This window comes from Bos indicus x Bos taurus, chromosome 14 (genome assembly GCF_003369695.1).
Source record: "Bos indicus x Bos taurus breed Angus x Brahman F1 hybrid chromosome 14, Bos_hybrid_MaternalHap_v2.0, whole genome shotgun sequence".
Taxonomy (NCBI): Eukaryota; Metazoa; Chordata; class Mammalia; order Artiodactyla; family Bovidae; genus Bos; species Bos indicus x Bos taurus.
Genome location: NC_040089.1, coordinates 52,082,597 through 52,098,205, shown reverse-complemented (window position 1 = coordinate 52,098,205; position 15,609 = coordinate 52,082,597). Strand labels below are relative to the sequence as shown.

The following is a 15,609-nucleotide window of genomic DNA, read 5'->3' as shown; positions in this document are numbered from 1 at the left end:
CCCCTTAATTATAAAACCATAAACAAAACCACAAAATATGCCTCAGGTTACTAGACGGAAGGCCTACCTTTTACAAACATGATAATCCTAGTTTGACCTCCTAGGGTCAGACACTTTCCTGACTAATATCAAGGAGGAGCTAATGATGCATGCCTTACTTCTGCATCTATATCTACCTGAAGAAGGCAGTCTTTTCGCCTCCTTTTCTTTCCTTTATAAATTATAGCCCACTGAGTCTTCAGGGCAGAGGTCCCTGCATCTCTTACAGGCATCCTATATTAATAAATCTACTTCCTGTTTATCAGTTTGAATTCCTTCTGTGCTGAGATCAAAGAACCTGAGTCTCAGTAAGTCCAGACATTGGATGTTTAAGATTGCGGTTCAAGTCTCAAACTGGGTTTTGGCTGAGTTTGAGTCCTGGCCATGTGGGTTAGAATCCCAAATTGAGGGATTTTTGGCAGGGTTCCAGTACCCACAGTGTGGGTTCAATCCCAGGCAGGGTTTTGGCAAAGTTCAAGTCCCAGCCACATGGGTTCAAGTTCAAAGCAAGGTTTTGGCAGGATTTGAGTCCCTGCACATGGGTTCAAGTCCCAATCTTAGGTAAACGGTTTCAACTACAACACTGATCTAAAAAGTTTGAGACTTGGTTTCTGTGTTTTTGGTATAACCTTCCACTAATTACTTATAATGTTTCTGTAACAACATTTTCTCAGCTGTCAAGTGGGAATAATATCTCCTCTGCTTACTTCACAAGGTTGCAAGCAAGAAAATCTTTAAAAAAATATAAAGCACCAAACTATAAGGTAATAATATAGATTTTTTTATATTGCCAAATCAAGAAAATACACCTAATCATAATTATATAAGAAAAATATATACATTTGTATACATAATTTATCAAATTATTTTTGTTCTCTTTATAAGAGATGTTTGTGTTGAGTATAACTCATATTGGCATTATTCTTTCCAGAAAAGAGAAGCACATAAAATTAAGATATTTGCTTAAAATCATCCAACTAATTACTGGTAGTGTCTGAGAGCTGGTGAAATATCTTAATCTTAATATGCTTTCTATAACACTCTATTTCTACAATGCCAACTACCAATAAATCAGTCATACCTGACATAGGAAGTGGGTATCTGAGATACAAGAGAGTTCAGAAGTTGAGATGAAATAAAAAGAATTTGATTAAAAATGAACTGTCTTTTCAAGTGCAATTGATCCTTTCTTGTTCTGAATTTTTAATAAAATTTTAATTTTAGAATAATTTTAGATTTAAAAGAAGTTATAATGATAGTACAGAGAATCCCCACAAATGCTTCACTTTGTTTCCCATAATTTTAAAATTCATTTTAAAACTAAATAATAAGTAACCATCAGTATATATCATCTAAAAGTTCTGAAGAGTGAGAAACCTATGTAGATGTGTAATGTGGAGTTATCATTTTTCTCATTTCACTCATGATCTAGGCAACATGCTACTTCTCCAAGGTCAGATAAAAAATTAATGATTCATAAAATTAGAAATAGAAGTTGCTGTGTTAAATAAACTATAAGGATGAATGAATTAATGTTTTTAAAATAACTTTCAAATTTATGGACTTCTTAAAATATGTGGATTCTTGCCTAAAGAAACATTATTAATATTTAACTTGCTAATTTACTTTCCAAAACAAAATACTTCCATTAGGTCCTTGTTTATTTGCAACATGACCTGGCATGGGTTCCTGGAATGTTGGGAAGCTAAATGAAGACACGTAAGTTTTTTTTTTGTTTTTTTTATCTCGAAAGATGACAAGGGAACTACTAGGTTTTTTGTTTGTTTGTTTCTTGCTTTTTTTGTAATGTGTATTTAAGAAAGGGAAATCAAATTTTTTTTTAAAATCAAATATTTTTTGACCAAAAACAAGTCACTGTTTCTTATTTTCAAAGTAATGACATTTGTTTACACTTTTCTTTCTTTTTTTGCTTTTAGATATTTGGTTAAAATATGTGACCATTTTCACAGAAACGTGGATCACCAGGATAATCACTTAATGTAAAATATATCCACTGAAATATCATTTTACATGTTAGTTATTTTTACTTTTTTCAAAATGGAAAACATAAGTATAGATATATATTTCTTTAAAAGTTAAAATTGATCTTGATTACTAAGTAGTAAATAGGATCATCTTGATCACCAAGTAGTAAATAGGATTATGTGTGCGAAGTACTCAGCTGATCATAGCATAGTAAAACTTTTTAATCTCCTCCTTTCCTTCTCTTTCCTCTCCTGCTTGGTGGTGAAAATTACTCTTCACTGCTATCAGTTATCATGGCCCTTAGGAGAACTGACTATTAGGTGGTGGAGATAGTTGTAGGCACAAGGAAAAGGGATGAGGTTAGTTGAGCAAGTGTCACTTGTTGAGTGATACATTAGGTGATTTACACGTCTTTTATTTCTTAGAGCTATAAACTATCTTGCAGCATGGATGTAATTATAATATTTTAGAAAACATCATATTTGAGAAAACTTGGCAGGAAAGAGATGTGAACAACTTTTCAAAGATCACATAACTTAGGAAAGAATGAAACATAAATATAAACTATGTGCCTGCAACAGACACTACTCTTTAGGGAGAAGAATCCCTGTAACACCCACTCGATGGTGAGTGTTATGATCTCAAGTTCTATCAAGATTATTTTCCTGCCTCTACAAATTTCCATGCGCTTGGGATAGTATGGATATTAAGGTAAATGAAATAAGTCAAAAGAGAAAAGGACAATGACTATATGATGTCCCTTATATGTAGAATCTAAACAACAAAACAAACAAATTGAAATAGAAACAGACTCATACATACAAAGAAAAAATTGGTGGCTGCCAGAGGTGAGGGAGTGGGGGTTCAACAAGATAAGTGAAAGGGTTTAAGAGGTACAAATTTCCAATCATAAAATAAATAAGTCACAGGGATGTAGTGAACAGCATAAGGAATACTGCAGTAACTCTGTATGGTGGCAGATGGTTACTGGACTTACCGTGGTAATCAATCCATAATGTATATAAATGCTGAATCACTGTGTTGTACACCTCAGACAAATATAAGATCGTACCAGGCTTCAGCAATAAATGAACCATGAACTTCCAGATGCTCAAGCTGGTTTTAGAAAAGGCAGAGGAACCAGAGATCAAATTGCCAACATCCGCTGGATCATCAAAAAAGCAAGAGAGTTCCAGAAAAACATCTATTTCTGCTTTATTGACTATGCCAAAGCCTTTGACTGTGTGGATCACAATAAATTGTGGACAATTCTGAAAGAGATGGGAATACCAGACCACCTGACCTGCCTCTTGAGAAACCTATATGCAAGTTAGGAAGCAACAGTTAGAACTGGGCATGGACCAACAGACTGGTTCCAAATAGGAAAAGGAGTACGCCAAGGCTGTATACTGTCACTCTGCTTATTTAATTTATATGCAGAGTACATCATGAGAAACGCTGGGCAGGAAGAAGCACAAGCTGGAATCAAGACTGCCGGGAGAAATACGAATAACCTCAGATATGCAGCTGACACCACCCTTATGGCAGAAAGTGAAGAGGAACTAAAAAGCCTCTTGATGCAAGTGAAAGAGGAGAGTGAAAAGTTGGCTTAAAGTTCAACATTCAGAAAATGAAGGTCATGGCATCTGGTCCCATCACTTCATGGGAAATAGATGGGGAAACAGTGTCAGACTTTTTTATTTTTGGGGGCTCCAAAATCAACTGCAGATGGTGATTGCAGCCATGAAATTAAAAGACGCTTACTCCTTGGAAGGAAAGTTATGACCGACCAAGATAGCATATTCAAAAGCAGAGACATTACTTTGCCAACAAAGGTCAGTCTAGTCAAGGGAGGGTTTCTTCAGTAGTCATGTATGGAGGTGAGAGTTGGACTGTGAAGAAAGCTGAGTGCTGAAGAATTGATGCTTTTGAACTGTGGTGTTGGAGAAGACTCTTGAGAGTCCCTTGGACTGCAAGGAGATCCAACCAGTCCATTCTAAAGGAGATCAGCCCTGGGTGTTCTTTGGAAGGAATGATGCTAAAGCTGAAACTCCAGTACTTTGGCCACCTCATGCGAAGAGTTGACTCATTGGAAAAGACTCTGATGCTGGGAGGGATTGGGGGCAGGAGGAGAAGGGGACGACAGAGCATGAGATGGCTGGATGGAATCACCGACTCGATGGACATGAGTCTAAGTGAACTCTGGGAGTTGGTGATGGACAGGGAGGCCTGGAGTGTTGCAGTTCATGGGGTTGCAAAGAGTCGGACATGACTGATCAACTGAACTAAACTGATATCTACTATACTTCAAAAAAAATAATGTAAAATTTAATATTTCCCTGCACTTAAGTAACCTCAATAAATGGTTCACAGTAGAAGAGGTTTCTTCCAATTAAAATAGAGGATAGCCTAAGGAGTTTTCTGAAGCCATATATCAATTATAGTTAAGACCAGATTTCCTCTCAACTTTACTGAAGCCTCCAGTCAAAGACAGCAGTGGGCTGTTGTAAATGGAGCATAACTCTGGACCTAAGAACTTGTGACAGACATGATTCTGACCTTGAGTTTGTGTGCAATCTTGAGCTTTTAATAGTTTCACTGATAATATTATTATGCTAAAGCTACTTTTCTGGAATGTGAAGTCAAGTGGGCCTTAGAAAGCATCACTATGAACAAAGTTAGAGGAGGTGATGGAATTCCAGTTGAGCTCTTTCAAATCCTGAAAGATGATGTTGTGAAAGTGCTGCACTCAATATACCAGCAAATTTGGAAAACTCAGCAGTGGCCACAGGACTGGAAAAGGTCAGTTTTCATTCCAATCCCAAAGAAAGGCAATGCCAAAAAATTCTCAAACTACTGCACAATTGCACTCATCTCACATGCTAGTAAAGTAATGCTCAAAATTCTGCAAGCCAGGCTTCAGCAATACGTGAACTGTGAACTTCCAGATGTTCAAGCTGGTTTTAGAAAAGGCAGAGGAACCAGACATCAAATTGCCAACATCCGCTGGATCATCGAAAAAGCAAGGGAATTCCAGAAAAAACATCTATTTCTGCTTTATTGACTATGCCAAAGGCTTTGACTGTATGGATCACAATAAACTGTGGAATATTCTTCAATATATGGGAATACCAGACCACTTGACCTGCCTCCTGAGAAACCTATATGCAGGTTAGGAAGCAACAGTTAGAACCGCACATGGAACAACAGACTGGTTCCAAATAGGAAAAGGAGTACGCCAAGGCTGTACATTGTCACCCTACTTATTTAACTTATATGTAGTGTACATCATGAGAAACGCTGGGCTGGAAGAAGCACAAGCTGGAATCAAGATTGCCGGGAGAAATATCAGTAACCTCAGATATACAGATGACATCACCCTTAAGGCAGAAAGTGAAGAGGAATTAAAAAGCCTCTTGATGAAAGTGAAAGAGGAGAGTGAAAAAGTTGGCTTAAAGCTCAACATTCAGAAAACGAAGATCATGGCATCTGGCCCCATCACTTCATGGGAAATAGATGGGGAAATAGTGTCAGACTTTATTTTGGGGGGCTCCAAAATCACTGCAGATGGTGATTGTAGCCATGAAATTAAAAGACGCTTACTCCTTGGAAGGAAAGTTATGACCAACCTAGATAGCATATTTAAAAAACAGAGATATTACTTTGCCAACAAAGTTTCATCTAGTCAAGGCTATGTTTTTTCCAGTGTTTATGTATGGATGTGAGAGTTGGACTGTGAAGAAAGCTGAGCACTGAAGAATTGATGCTTTTGAACTGTGGTGCAGGAGAAGACTCTTGCAAGTCCCTTGGACTGCAAGGAGATCCAACCAGTCCATCCTTAAGGAGACCAGTCCTGGGTGTTCATTGGAAGGAACGATGCTGAGGCTGAAACTCCAATACTTAGGCCACCTCATGCAAAGAGTTGACTCATTGGAAAAGATTCTGATTCTGGGAGGGATTGGCGGCAGGAGGAGAAGGGGACAACAGAGGATGAGATGGCTGGATGGCTTCACCGACTCGATGGACATGAGTTTGGATGAACTCCGGGAGTTGGTGATGGACAGGGAGGCCTGGTGTGCTGCGATTCATCAGACATGACTGAGATACTGAACTCAAAGCTACTTTCAAAGTATAGGCTGATTTCAGGAATGGGACACTACATGAAATAATGCTTTACAGACTGTATAGACAATATTATGGTGTTATTGTTTGTTATTTTTTAAAAATATTACCTTGAAACATAAATGAAGAGGTTATTCCAGAAATTCCTTAAATGAAAATACTATTATTCTTCTAACATCTAGAATTAAGATACCTTTCATCAAATTCTACCCACAGAAACAGACGCTAACAAATTTATAGTGTAAATATAGAATCAAAATTAAAGTAAAATATAAATGAAAAGCAAGTTTCCAAAAACTGCTTTATCAGTTGCCTTACTGTTCAGAATCAGGGACAGTCTTATGTAACCTAGGTATACATAAGTCTTTTTAGTAAATGTTAGTATTAATTTTACACTTGATACAAAATTTATAATCACTTCTTGTTTGTTCTGGGAATGTCCCTGTTTGCAACCCTGTGCCAAGGCAAAACTACCTAGATTCCAAATAACCAAAGTAGAAGGAAATTTTTGGAATATAACTTACTCATAACTAGGCCCCTGTCTATAACATAAGCTTTCTATGAGGCTGGCAATACTGAGGACTAAGTGATGTTTTTAAGCAAATATGCACTAGAGAAGGGCTTTTCTGGTGGCTTGTTGACTTTAGCGATATATTACATGAAAACTACAAAGAATCTAAGAAGAAATAAAATTTGTTCAAATAAACTAACATTGCAGATTATTCTCAATATAATAAGTTCTCAACATCTAAACTCTGAACTCCTCCAATATTCCAGTAATTGTATTGGGTGTCTACTAGCATGGCTGATCTTTTTAACCCTCATAACTAACATTAACATAATGTTGCAACCATTTTGCTGATGAGAAAAACAAAGTTTAGAAAAGTGAATTAACCCAGTATCAAATGACCAGAATATAAAGCCAAACACCCTATTCCCAAGGTTTTCATTAATTGACCTTTGAAAATATTCACACCAAATGAAAATGGAAACAGGGACAATTCAGATACAGAGGAGAATTCCAAATCTGGAGACAGTAAAACAAACAAACAAACAAACAAAATCAGCAACAACAACAAAAACAAACATAGAAACAAAACCAGAAAGACTACACTCTATATATCTCCCTGGAAAAGATGTTTTGGGAGTAAAGACATTTCATCTGTTAAATATCAGCTTCTCTGTTATATAACACTTAGGGGCTATGAAAACAATCTCAGCACTATAAAAACCTTCAGACCCATATTAACCTGAAATATCAATTTTGTTTTACTAGATTTAAGGATTCACAGGATTCCCACAACATTCCATACAGTGAGCAATGTATGGAATAAGTCACAGAAGGAATCCTCTTCTTCATTAATTTTTTAATCTAGAGGGAATTTGCCTCCATTAAAATAAGTAAAAAAAGGATAAAGTCTTAAACCACAGATCAAAGCTCTACAAATTCACCTGGTTTTGTAGTATAACTTACAAACAACTGTGACCCACAAATTTATAATTAAATTCAAGTTAAATACATTTGAGAGTTTTAAGAGCTTTTTGAAATAGCAAAATCACTTGTATCTTGTTCTATTATAAAAATGAGTACTGATAACCACTGAATGGGTGATCACCTAAAGAAATTCTTGTTTATTTCCTGTATAAATAGAAAATGATTTTAAGTCCTAGTGAAAAGTCCTTCATTTCTCTACAGATATTTTTTTTTCTATCAGTCAAAATATTCATTTCCAAAGGTTGAGATGGTGCTTCAAATGTTCAATACTTTAATTATTGCTATTCTTTATTTCACAACATGAATTCCCATCGGAATTCATCTATCATAATAGATTATTCTGTAGATTGCATATATTGAGGCAATACTTGCCTTGATAACTCAAATTCTCTACTATTTTCCCTTGTAATCCTTTCATAGGTGTTAATTCTAAGTTATCAAATATTGTCAGAAATCATGAAAAAACATCTATTAATAGAATGCAGAAATGCAATTGTCTGTGAGCTTTCAAAATATGATTCTATTATCTATCTATTATCTGTCTCTCTAACCATCTCTTCGTTCCTTATTCCCATGATCCGAAGACAAATTTAGAAGCATGGTAGGCTGAATGGAGCAGTTGAGAAGATAAATGTGTTTTACCAGATTGCCAAGTAAAAAAAAAAAAAAAAAATTGAAATAATTAATATGAAATAAATGAAGAAATTCAACAGATTACATATTTTTTAAAAAGGGTGTATAATCATGCAACTCCATGGACAGTGACTACACATACAAGCAAATGAAAGCAGCTGACCACGTACCCACACACCTTGGCAGAGGTGCACTCCACACTCGTCGGCCACCACCAAGACAGATGATCTCTGATGTCCCTTCCAGACGATAACCTGATGAGCATGAGAAGGTCAGAGTGTCACCAACCCCAAAGGTGAACCCAATTCGGTTACCATATTGAGGAATTCCAGGATCTTCACAAGGTTCCAGATTATACTCTGTAATTGGATGAAGAGGAAAACAAACAAACAAACAAAAAACAGTAGTGATTTTGAGGGTATACTTCTATATTTTGTAAACTGGTTGCTTTCAGGGCTAGCCATACATTTTAAAAGTGCTTATAAGTATAACTGCGGGCTTCCCCCCATGGCTCAAGGGTGAATAATCCTCCTGCAATGCAGGATATACAGGGAAGTGGGTTATATCTCTGGGTCAGGAAGATCCCCTGGAGGAAGGCATGGAAACTCACTCCAGTATTCTTGCCTGGGAAAGCCCATGAACTGAGGAGCCTGGTGGGCTACAGTCCATAGGGTCCCAGAGTCAGACAAGACTGAGGCGACTGAGCACACATAGATGTAATTATGGGTATATACTATGGCACACATAATATTCTTCTTTTGTGAAAGACCTGCAAGATCAAACCAGTCAGTCCTAAAGGAAACCAGTGCTGATATTCATTGGAAAAACTGAAGCTAAAGCTGAAACTCTAATACTTTGGTCACCTGATGAGAAGAACAGACTCATTGGAAAAGACCCTGATGCTGAGAAAGGTGGAAGGAGCATTGAAAAGAAAGACTGAAGTAGAAGGAGAAGGGGATGACAGAGAATGAGATGGTTGGATGGCATCACCAACTCAATGGACATGAGTTTGAGCAAGCTCCGGGAGCTGGTGATGGACAGGGAAGCCTGGCGTGCTGCAGTCTATGAGGTTGCAGAGAGTCAGACATGACTGAGTGACTGAACTGAACTGAACTGAACTGTGAAAGACCTAATAATATAATAAATACTCTTATGTGTAATTAAATAAAGATGAGAAAGTGTCACCTTGTGAATGATACATTGGAAATGTAGATATTTATCTTGTATTTTTTATTCTCTATTAGAAACGTTTTGTTTTATTTAGATTTTTGATTTAAAATAATGGCATGATAGAGTAATATTTTCAAATGCAAAAATATCATTTGGAATGAAATCATTTACATTTTGAAATGACATTTACTTAATGGTTTTAGTCTAAATGACAAAGACTCTTGTGCCTATAGTATACGAGGAATTCTATTAATCCATATTCTGAAAAATACGTGACTTCAGAAGCAAGAATTTATGTAATACTGACTGCCCACAAACTTAAAATTGTAAAATACAGATTTATACAAGAGAATTTCCTCAAGCAATGAATGAACATCATGAAAATAAACCTTTAAACACTCTTCAGGGTATGACAGACTAAATTAAATTAACCATAATATAATTTATATAGAGTCTTAAGAAGAAGTAGCTTATCTAAAAACATTCCCAGAACACACACTTAGTACCTAACTGTAGTGGAGAACAAAGGGATTGCTTCATGTTGATGAGCTATTATTTTAATAACATTCTAGGTTAAAACTGATTATGCTCATTTGTTCTTCTCTATGAAATAACTTATTTTAGTAGACAAATATCTCCATGCAAATACTGGAATAACAACTGAAGAACAAAGTCAGTATTTATTATTTTATTTATATATTTGTAATATATATTATTAATATAATTATGTATAATTGCAATATTGTAAATTTAGTATTAGCAAGTTGGCATAAGATTTACTTATTGTTTCTGTATTCTCTTTCACTATTCCATTTAGCTAAAAAGTAGAACTAACAAGAATATTTCTTTGTTCAGTTTTGTCTTACAATTTTCTTCCCTTATAATCCAAGTTATAATATTGTCTATAGATATAATATTGCCTATAGAGGTTATTCTAGAATAAAAAGGATAATAGAATTAACTTGCTTCTAGATCATCTAGTTCCAAATGAATATATTAATCTTGGCCTGCAAACAATGACTTTTCCCAGAAACACAAAACTAGAATATCACTGGTTTAATTCACATTTCATTAATGGACTAAGTAAACCTTTACATATATGTATGGGCTTCCATTTTAAGTTCACTTGACATTTTTAGCAAGTTTTCCTCTCAGAATTCTACAGGAATATAAGTTAAAGAAATGTATTTATTGTATTTCTAGTAAATTTTTGTGAATTAATTTCTTTTTTGCTACTGTTTTAAGGTCCCCTTTAATATATTACTATAGTCAATCTTCAAGGCATTTCAAACTTTCCTTAAAATTTGTTGGCAGATAGCTTTTTTGCTTTCACCCTTTTTTGTCTCATTTTCTCTCTCTGTTTGATCATGCATAAGCTATTTTCACTTTTAAAACTCTGGTTTTAAAACATATTTTCTTACCAGAGAATGTAATATTGAATCCTTCATATGATATTGAGAAATCAGAAATGAAGCGCAACTGAGCCCTGAAATTTCCATAGAGACCAGCATTGATTGTTGAAGGAAGTTCTGAACCAGTCAAGCGTGCCAGTGGTTGGGTAAAACTGCCATTCTCTGTGATCAGTAAGTAGTCATGATGGTCTTCCAAATGAAAGGTGTGGAAGTTGAACTGTACACCTAATAAGGAAAAGAGGAAAATTAGACTCATAAAGTATATTAGTAAAACACACAGAGTTACCAAACTAACAAAAATCAGGACTCTTATAACAGATTTTTGTGAAAATGAAAGGCACTGGTATAAAATATTCTGAATATATAGTATAATTATTATATCTTTCTTTTGAGTTTTTCTGTTTGCTTGTTTCCTTTTGCTTCTCTATAAGGTTTATAATGAGTCATGTCTTGGAAACTGCTTGGAAATAAATTTTTAAAATTACTGTCTAAAAAGAAATTACATGCATTTTCTGAAAATTTCAAGGAAAACTTATACCCTTTATTTAAATAGAAGTGTTTTGGGAAAAGTAACCACTCATTCAACTTCTAATAGGATCGACTACTCTGTTAATACCTAACAGAATTTTAAATTTTCCCATGTATTAATTTCAGTACATATCAGAACAAGTACATTTTTCTAAGAAAAACATGCAGACTGATAAACTGATTTTTTTTTTTTTTGTTCATTTGCTCTTCTATTTCTTATTTTTAGTCTCTGACCAAAATCCAATTCACTTTATCTGAACTTCCACTCATGTTAAAGTGCTTAGCAACTCTTTGTAGTTTATATAATGGATTCATATAGGGTATACTCTTTTTGGTATGAGTTCTTTAGAATGCGTGATCAGTCTCGAAGTCATGTCCAATTCGTTGCCACCCCAGGTACTGTAACCCGCCAGGCTCCTCTGTGCATAGTATTTCAGATAAGAATACTGGAGTGGGCTGCCATTTCCTCCTCCAGGGGATCTTTCTGACCCAGGGATCAAACCCACATCTCCTGCATTGCAGATGGATTTTTTACCACTGAGCCTCCTGGAAAGCCCCTGAGTTTCTTTCTCTTACCACTAAGTGTGTGAGATTTCTCTCTACTTTTGTGTGTGATTTTAAGTTGTTTTAGAAATCCATTTCATTTTGTGAACACAACACATTTGTCTGTTCAAAAGTTGATGGTTATTTAGATAATTGACATTTTAGCTTGAATGCAGAAAATGCTGCTAGGAGCATTCAAGTATGTCTTTTGAAGAACATAATTGCTTATTTCTGTTGGATCGATACCTAGGAGTAGAATTACTGGCTCATGGGAAATTAATATATATATATATATACATACATATATATATATATAGTTCAGCCTTAATATTGTTTCACAAAGTGGCTATGCCAATTTACATTTTCATCAACAAATCCAATTGATCTGTATCTTCATCAATATTTGAAAGTTTAAATTTTTATTTTTATTTTTTCATTTGTTCTGTCCTGGTGAATACGGTCATTGCATTGTGTCTTATGTGACTGTTTAATGACACTCAAATGCATGTAATAACCTAACAATTACACACACACACACACACACACACACACACACACACACATCCTATACTGTTTGTAAGATATGCATATGTGTGTGCTCAGTTGCTCAGCTGTGTCCGACTATTTGTAACTCTATGGATTGTAGCCCGCCAGACCCCTCTGACATGGGGTTTTCCAAGCTAGAATACTAGAGTGGGTTTCCATGTCCTCCTTCAGGGGACTTCCCGACCCATGGATCAAACCCACATCTGTGTCTCCTGCATTAGCAGGCAGATTTCTTTACCACTGAGCCACCTGGGATGCTGTATTTAAGTACCAAATGAAATAAAGGAAGATATCACATTGATCTTTCTTTTGAAGTGCTTAATAAATTTTCTTATTTGATCTAGAAGAATCTCCAAAAGCTTCATCAAAAACTCAGTAACATATGTTAGTGGGTAATGATAAAATAACATTCTTAATGCTATTTATCAACTTTATAGTTCCAAATGATGGATAGTTTTGGAGTCTTCATTGCTTTTTTAAAAAATTGAAGTATGGTTGATCTACAAAGTTGTGTTAGTTAGTTTCAGGTATACAGCAAAGTGATTCAGATATGTGTGTGTGTGTGTATTCTTTTTCATATTATTTTCCAGTATAGATTATTATAAGATGCTGAAAATAGTTCCCTTTGCTATACAGTAAGCCCTTGTTGTTTAACTATTTTATTGTATATGTTAATCCCAAACTCCTTATTTATCACTTGTTTGTTATAAAAGCAAAAAGTGAAATAAAATGAGACCAAAAAATAAACTGAAAATATAAGTAATGATAAGTTATTATTGCATAATAGGCCAGTGATTTCAACTTGGAAAATACTTGAAATATACAATGATACTTTTTTCAAAATATAACACATCTTTTTTTTCTCACTCCACAATGAGCCCTTTTTAGGACTGGGTCCAGAAAGTCAGTGTCTCAAAAGTTCTTCAATATAAATGTGGCATTTGATACTAGACAGATGTAAATGAAAATGGCAATGTAGCAAGGAGAAGATACTTTGCCATCTAGATTAACTGATATCTAAATTTACAAATTAACATGAGTGGAAGTTCAGATAAAGTGAATTAGATTTTGGTCAGAGACTAAAAATAAGAAAAATAGTCAGAAGAGCAAATGAACAAAAAAGAAAAAAAAAATCAGTCTATCAGCCTGCATGTTTTTCTTAGAAAAATGTGCTTGTTCTTATGTGTACTGAAATTAATACATGGGAAAATTTAAAATTCTGTTAGGCAGCGGTGCTAATGAGCCCACTGTCATGTATTACATGCATAGCCTTTCTGAAACGCACTTTCTCGGACATCTGGGAAAATGGATTCTAATAGAGTTGTCCTAAAGTTTAAATGAGACAATATAAGGGATGACTTGGCACAGTGCTTTCACAGAGGAAGTGCTCAGCAACTCTTAGCTATCATTTATTGTTTACTTCTTCAACCTGAAAGTCAGTTGTTTTCATGTCACTCTGCCCTAGTCAACTACTTTAAAAAAATGAAGCTTCTGTTTATCATATTATGTTTTAAGCAATAAAATCTGTGTTTTTAGACAAAAGACCTTTTAATGAAAGGCAATTAATCTAAATAATAAAATGATACTAAGAACCTACTATATTATAAGCATTATAGAATATAAAAAATGAGATTATAAATAACATAGTCTATCTAAGGGAAAAAGATACATAAACTAAACGTTCAAACATTTTGCTAAGTGCTATGAAAGTAATTAATATGAGTCAATATCAGAGCATAAACTTAAGAGGTAGGTTGTCAGAGGGACTAGCAGATGCTTCTGAAGGCAATGACCTTCAAAAGTGAACAGCTCTTTGTGGAAGAGCAACCCTTGGGTGGACATTTCAGGAAGTAGAAGTAGACAGGCAAAGACATACAATCTTAATAGGGCAGTGGGTATGAAGAATAGTGAGAAAAAGTAAGTGGTTACAACATCATAGTACCGTCCCATAAAAGTGATAACTCAAAAAGTCCTATTAAGGTAATTTTTGTTATGTAAATATATGAAAAACTTGGGCTTGAAGTAAAATATTATTAATATCTAGCTTATAGTTATAGTTATCATGAATTTTGACCTTCAGGGTGCAATACTGATGTGCATTTGTGTGTCAATGTGTGTGTATATGGACTGGGTGAGAAGTTTAACTACATTATCTTGATAATTTCTCCTAACTTTAAGAGATTATCCTTCACAAAACTTTGACTACACTTTGGAACAGTTGTACTTCGAACAAATTTTGTTGGCTCTTCCAAGAAAAGCACATAATCTGCATTTCATGCCATGTAAATACAGATTTAATTAACACTTGCAACGTCTGAAGGTGCAAAACCTCAAGTGTTAATTAAACCTCTGTTTACACAGCAAGCAGTATGTAGCCCTCCATTTTCTTGTATAATATAAGCAAGCTTATTTTAAACTCCATTAATCTGCTACACAGTGGGATAATAGGATGCTTTGGTTAACTTCCAACAAATAGTCTTCTATTATGGAGAACAACAAAAATGACAGTTTGTGAAGTCTTCGACTTCATTCCTGCAGTAAATACCAGAATACTCATTTTAACAGCATTTTTTTCTCAATAGTATTTAATTTTCATTAAAAGAACCATCCTTATATTACCTTCACCATTAATGAAAGGATGTATAATTTCAATAAAGGCTAACCATCTGTGTCTCAAATATTTTATCAGAACTGCAGATATATCTCACATAGTTGAACAGAAGTATAAAAAGCATTGTGCATGGTCATATAAAGTGAAGTAAGAAAAACAACAAATACTGTATATCTCTTATATGTGGAATCTAGAAAAATGGTTTTCTATTTTCATTTATTGCCAAAGTGGAAATGGTTTTCATTTATTGGCAAAGTGGAAATAGAGTTGCAAATGTGGATAACACACATGGTTACCAATGGTGGGGGAAGGAGGAGTGGGACAAATTGGGAGATGGGATTAACATACATAAACTACTATGTATAAAATAGATGACTAATTAGAACCTGCTGTTTAGCACATGGAACTCAACTCAAGAATCTGTGGTGAACCAAACGAGAAGAAAATCTAAAAAAAGATCTTATATGTAGTATATATGTATATGTATAACTGTTCACCTCATTGAACAGCAGAAACTAACACAA

The 15,609-nt window shown here is 34.8% G+C and overlaps 1 protein-coding gene across 2 annotated transcripts in view; it reads right to left on the bottom strand.

The window, feature by feature from the left end:
• The window catches only part of CSMD3 (CUB and Sushi multiple domains 3), a 1,467,857-nt gene that overhangs the window by 464,213 nt on the left and 988,035 nt on the right, over positions 1 to 15,609 (bottom strand). For both annotated transcript variants that reach the window (XM_027561290.1, XM_027561291.1), the window contains 2 exons: positions 10,867 to 11,082; positions 8,446 to 8,634 (listed from right to left, as the gene is read on the bottom strand). In XM_027561290.1, coding sequence (XP_027417091.1) covers positions 8,446 to 8,634; positions 10,867 to 11,082 — 405 coding nt within the window. The remainder of the gene's footprint in view (positions 1 to 8,445; positions 8,635 to 10,866; positions 11,083 to 15,609) is intronic.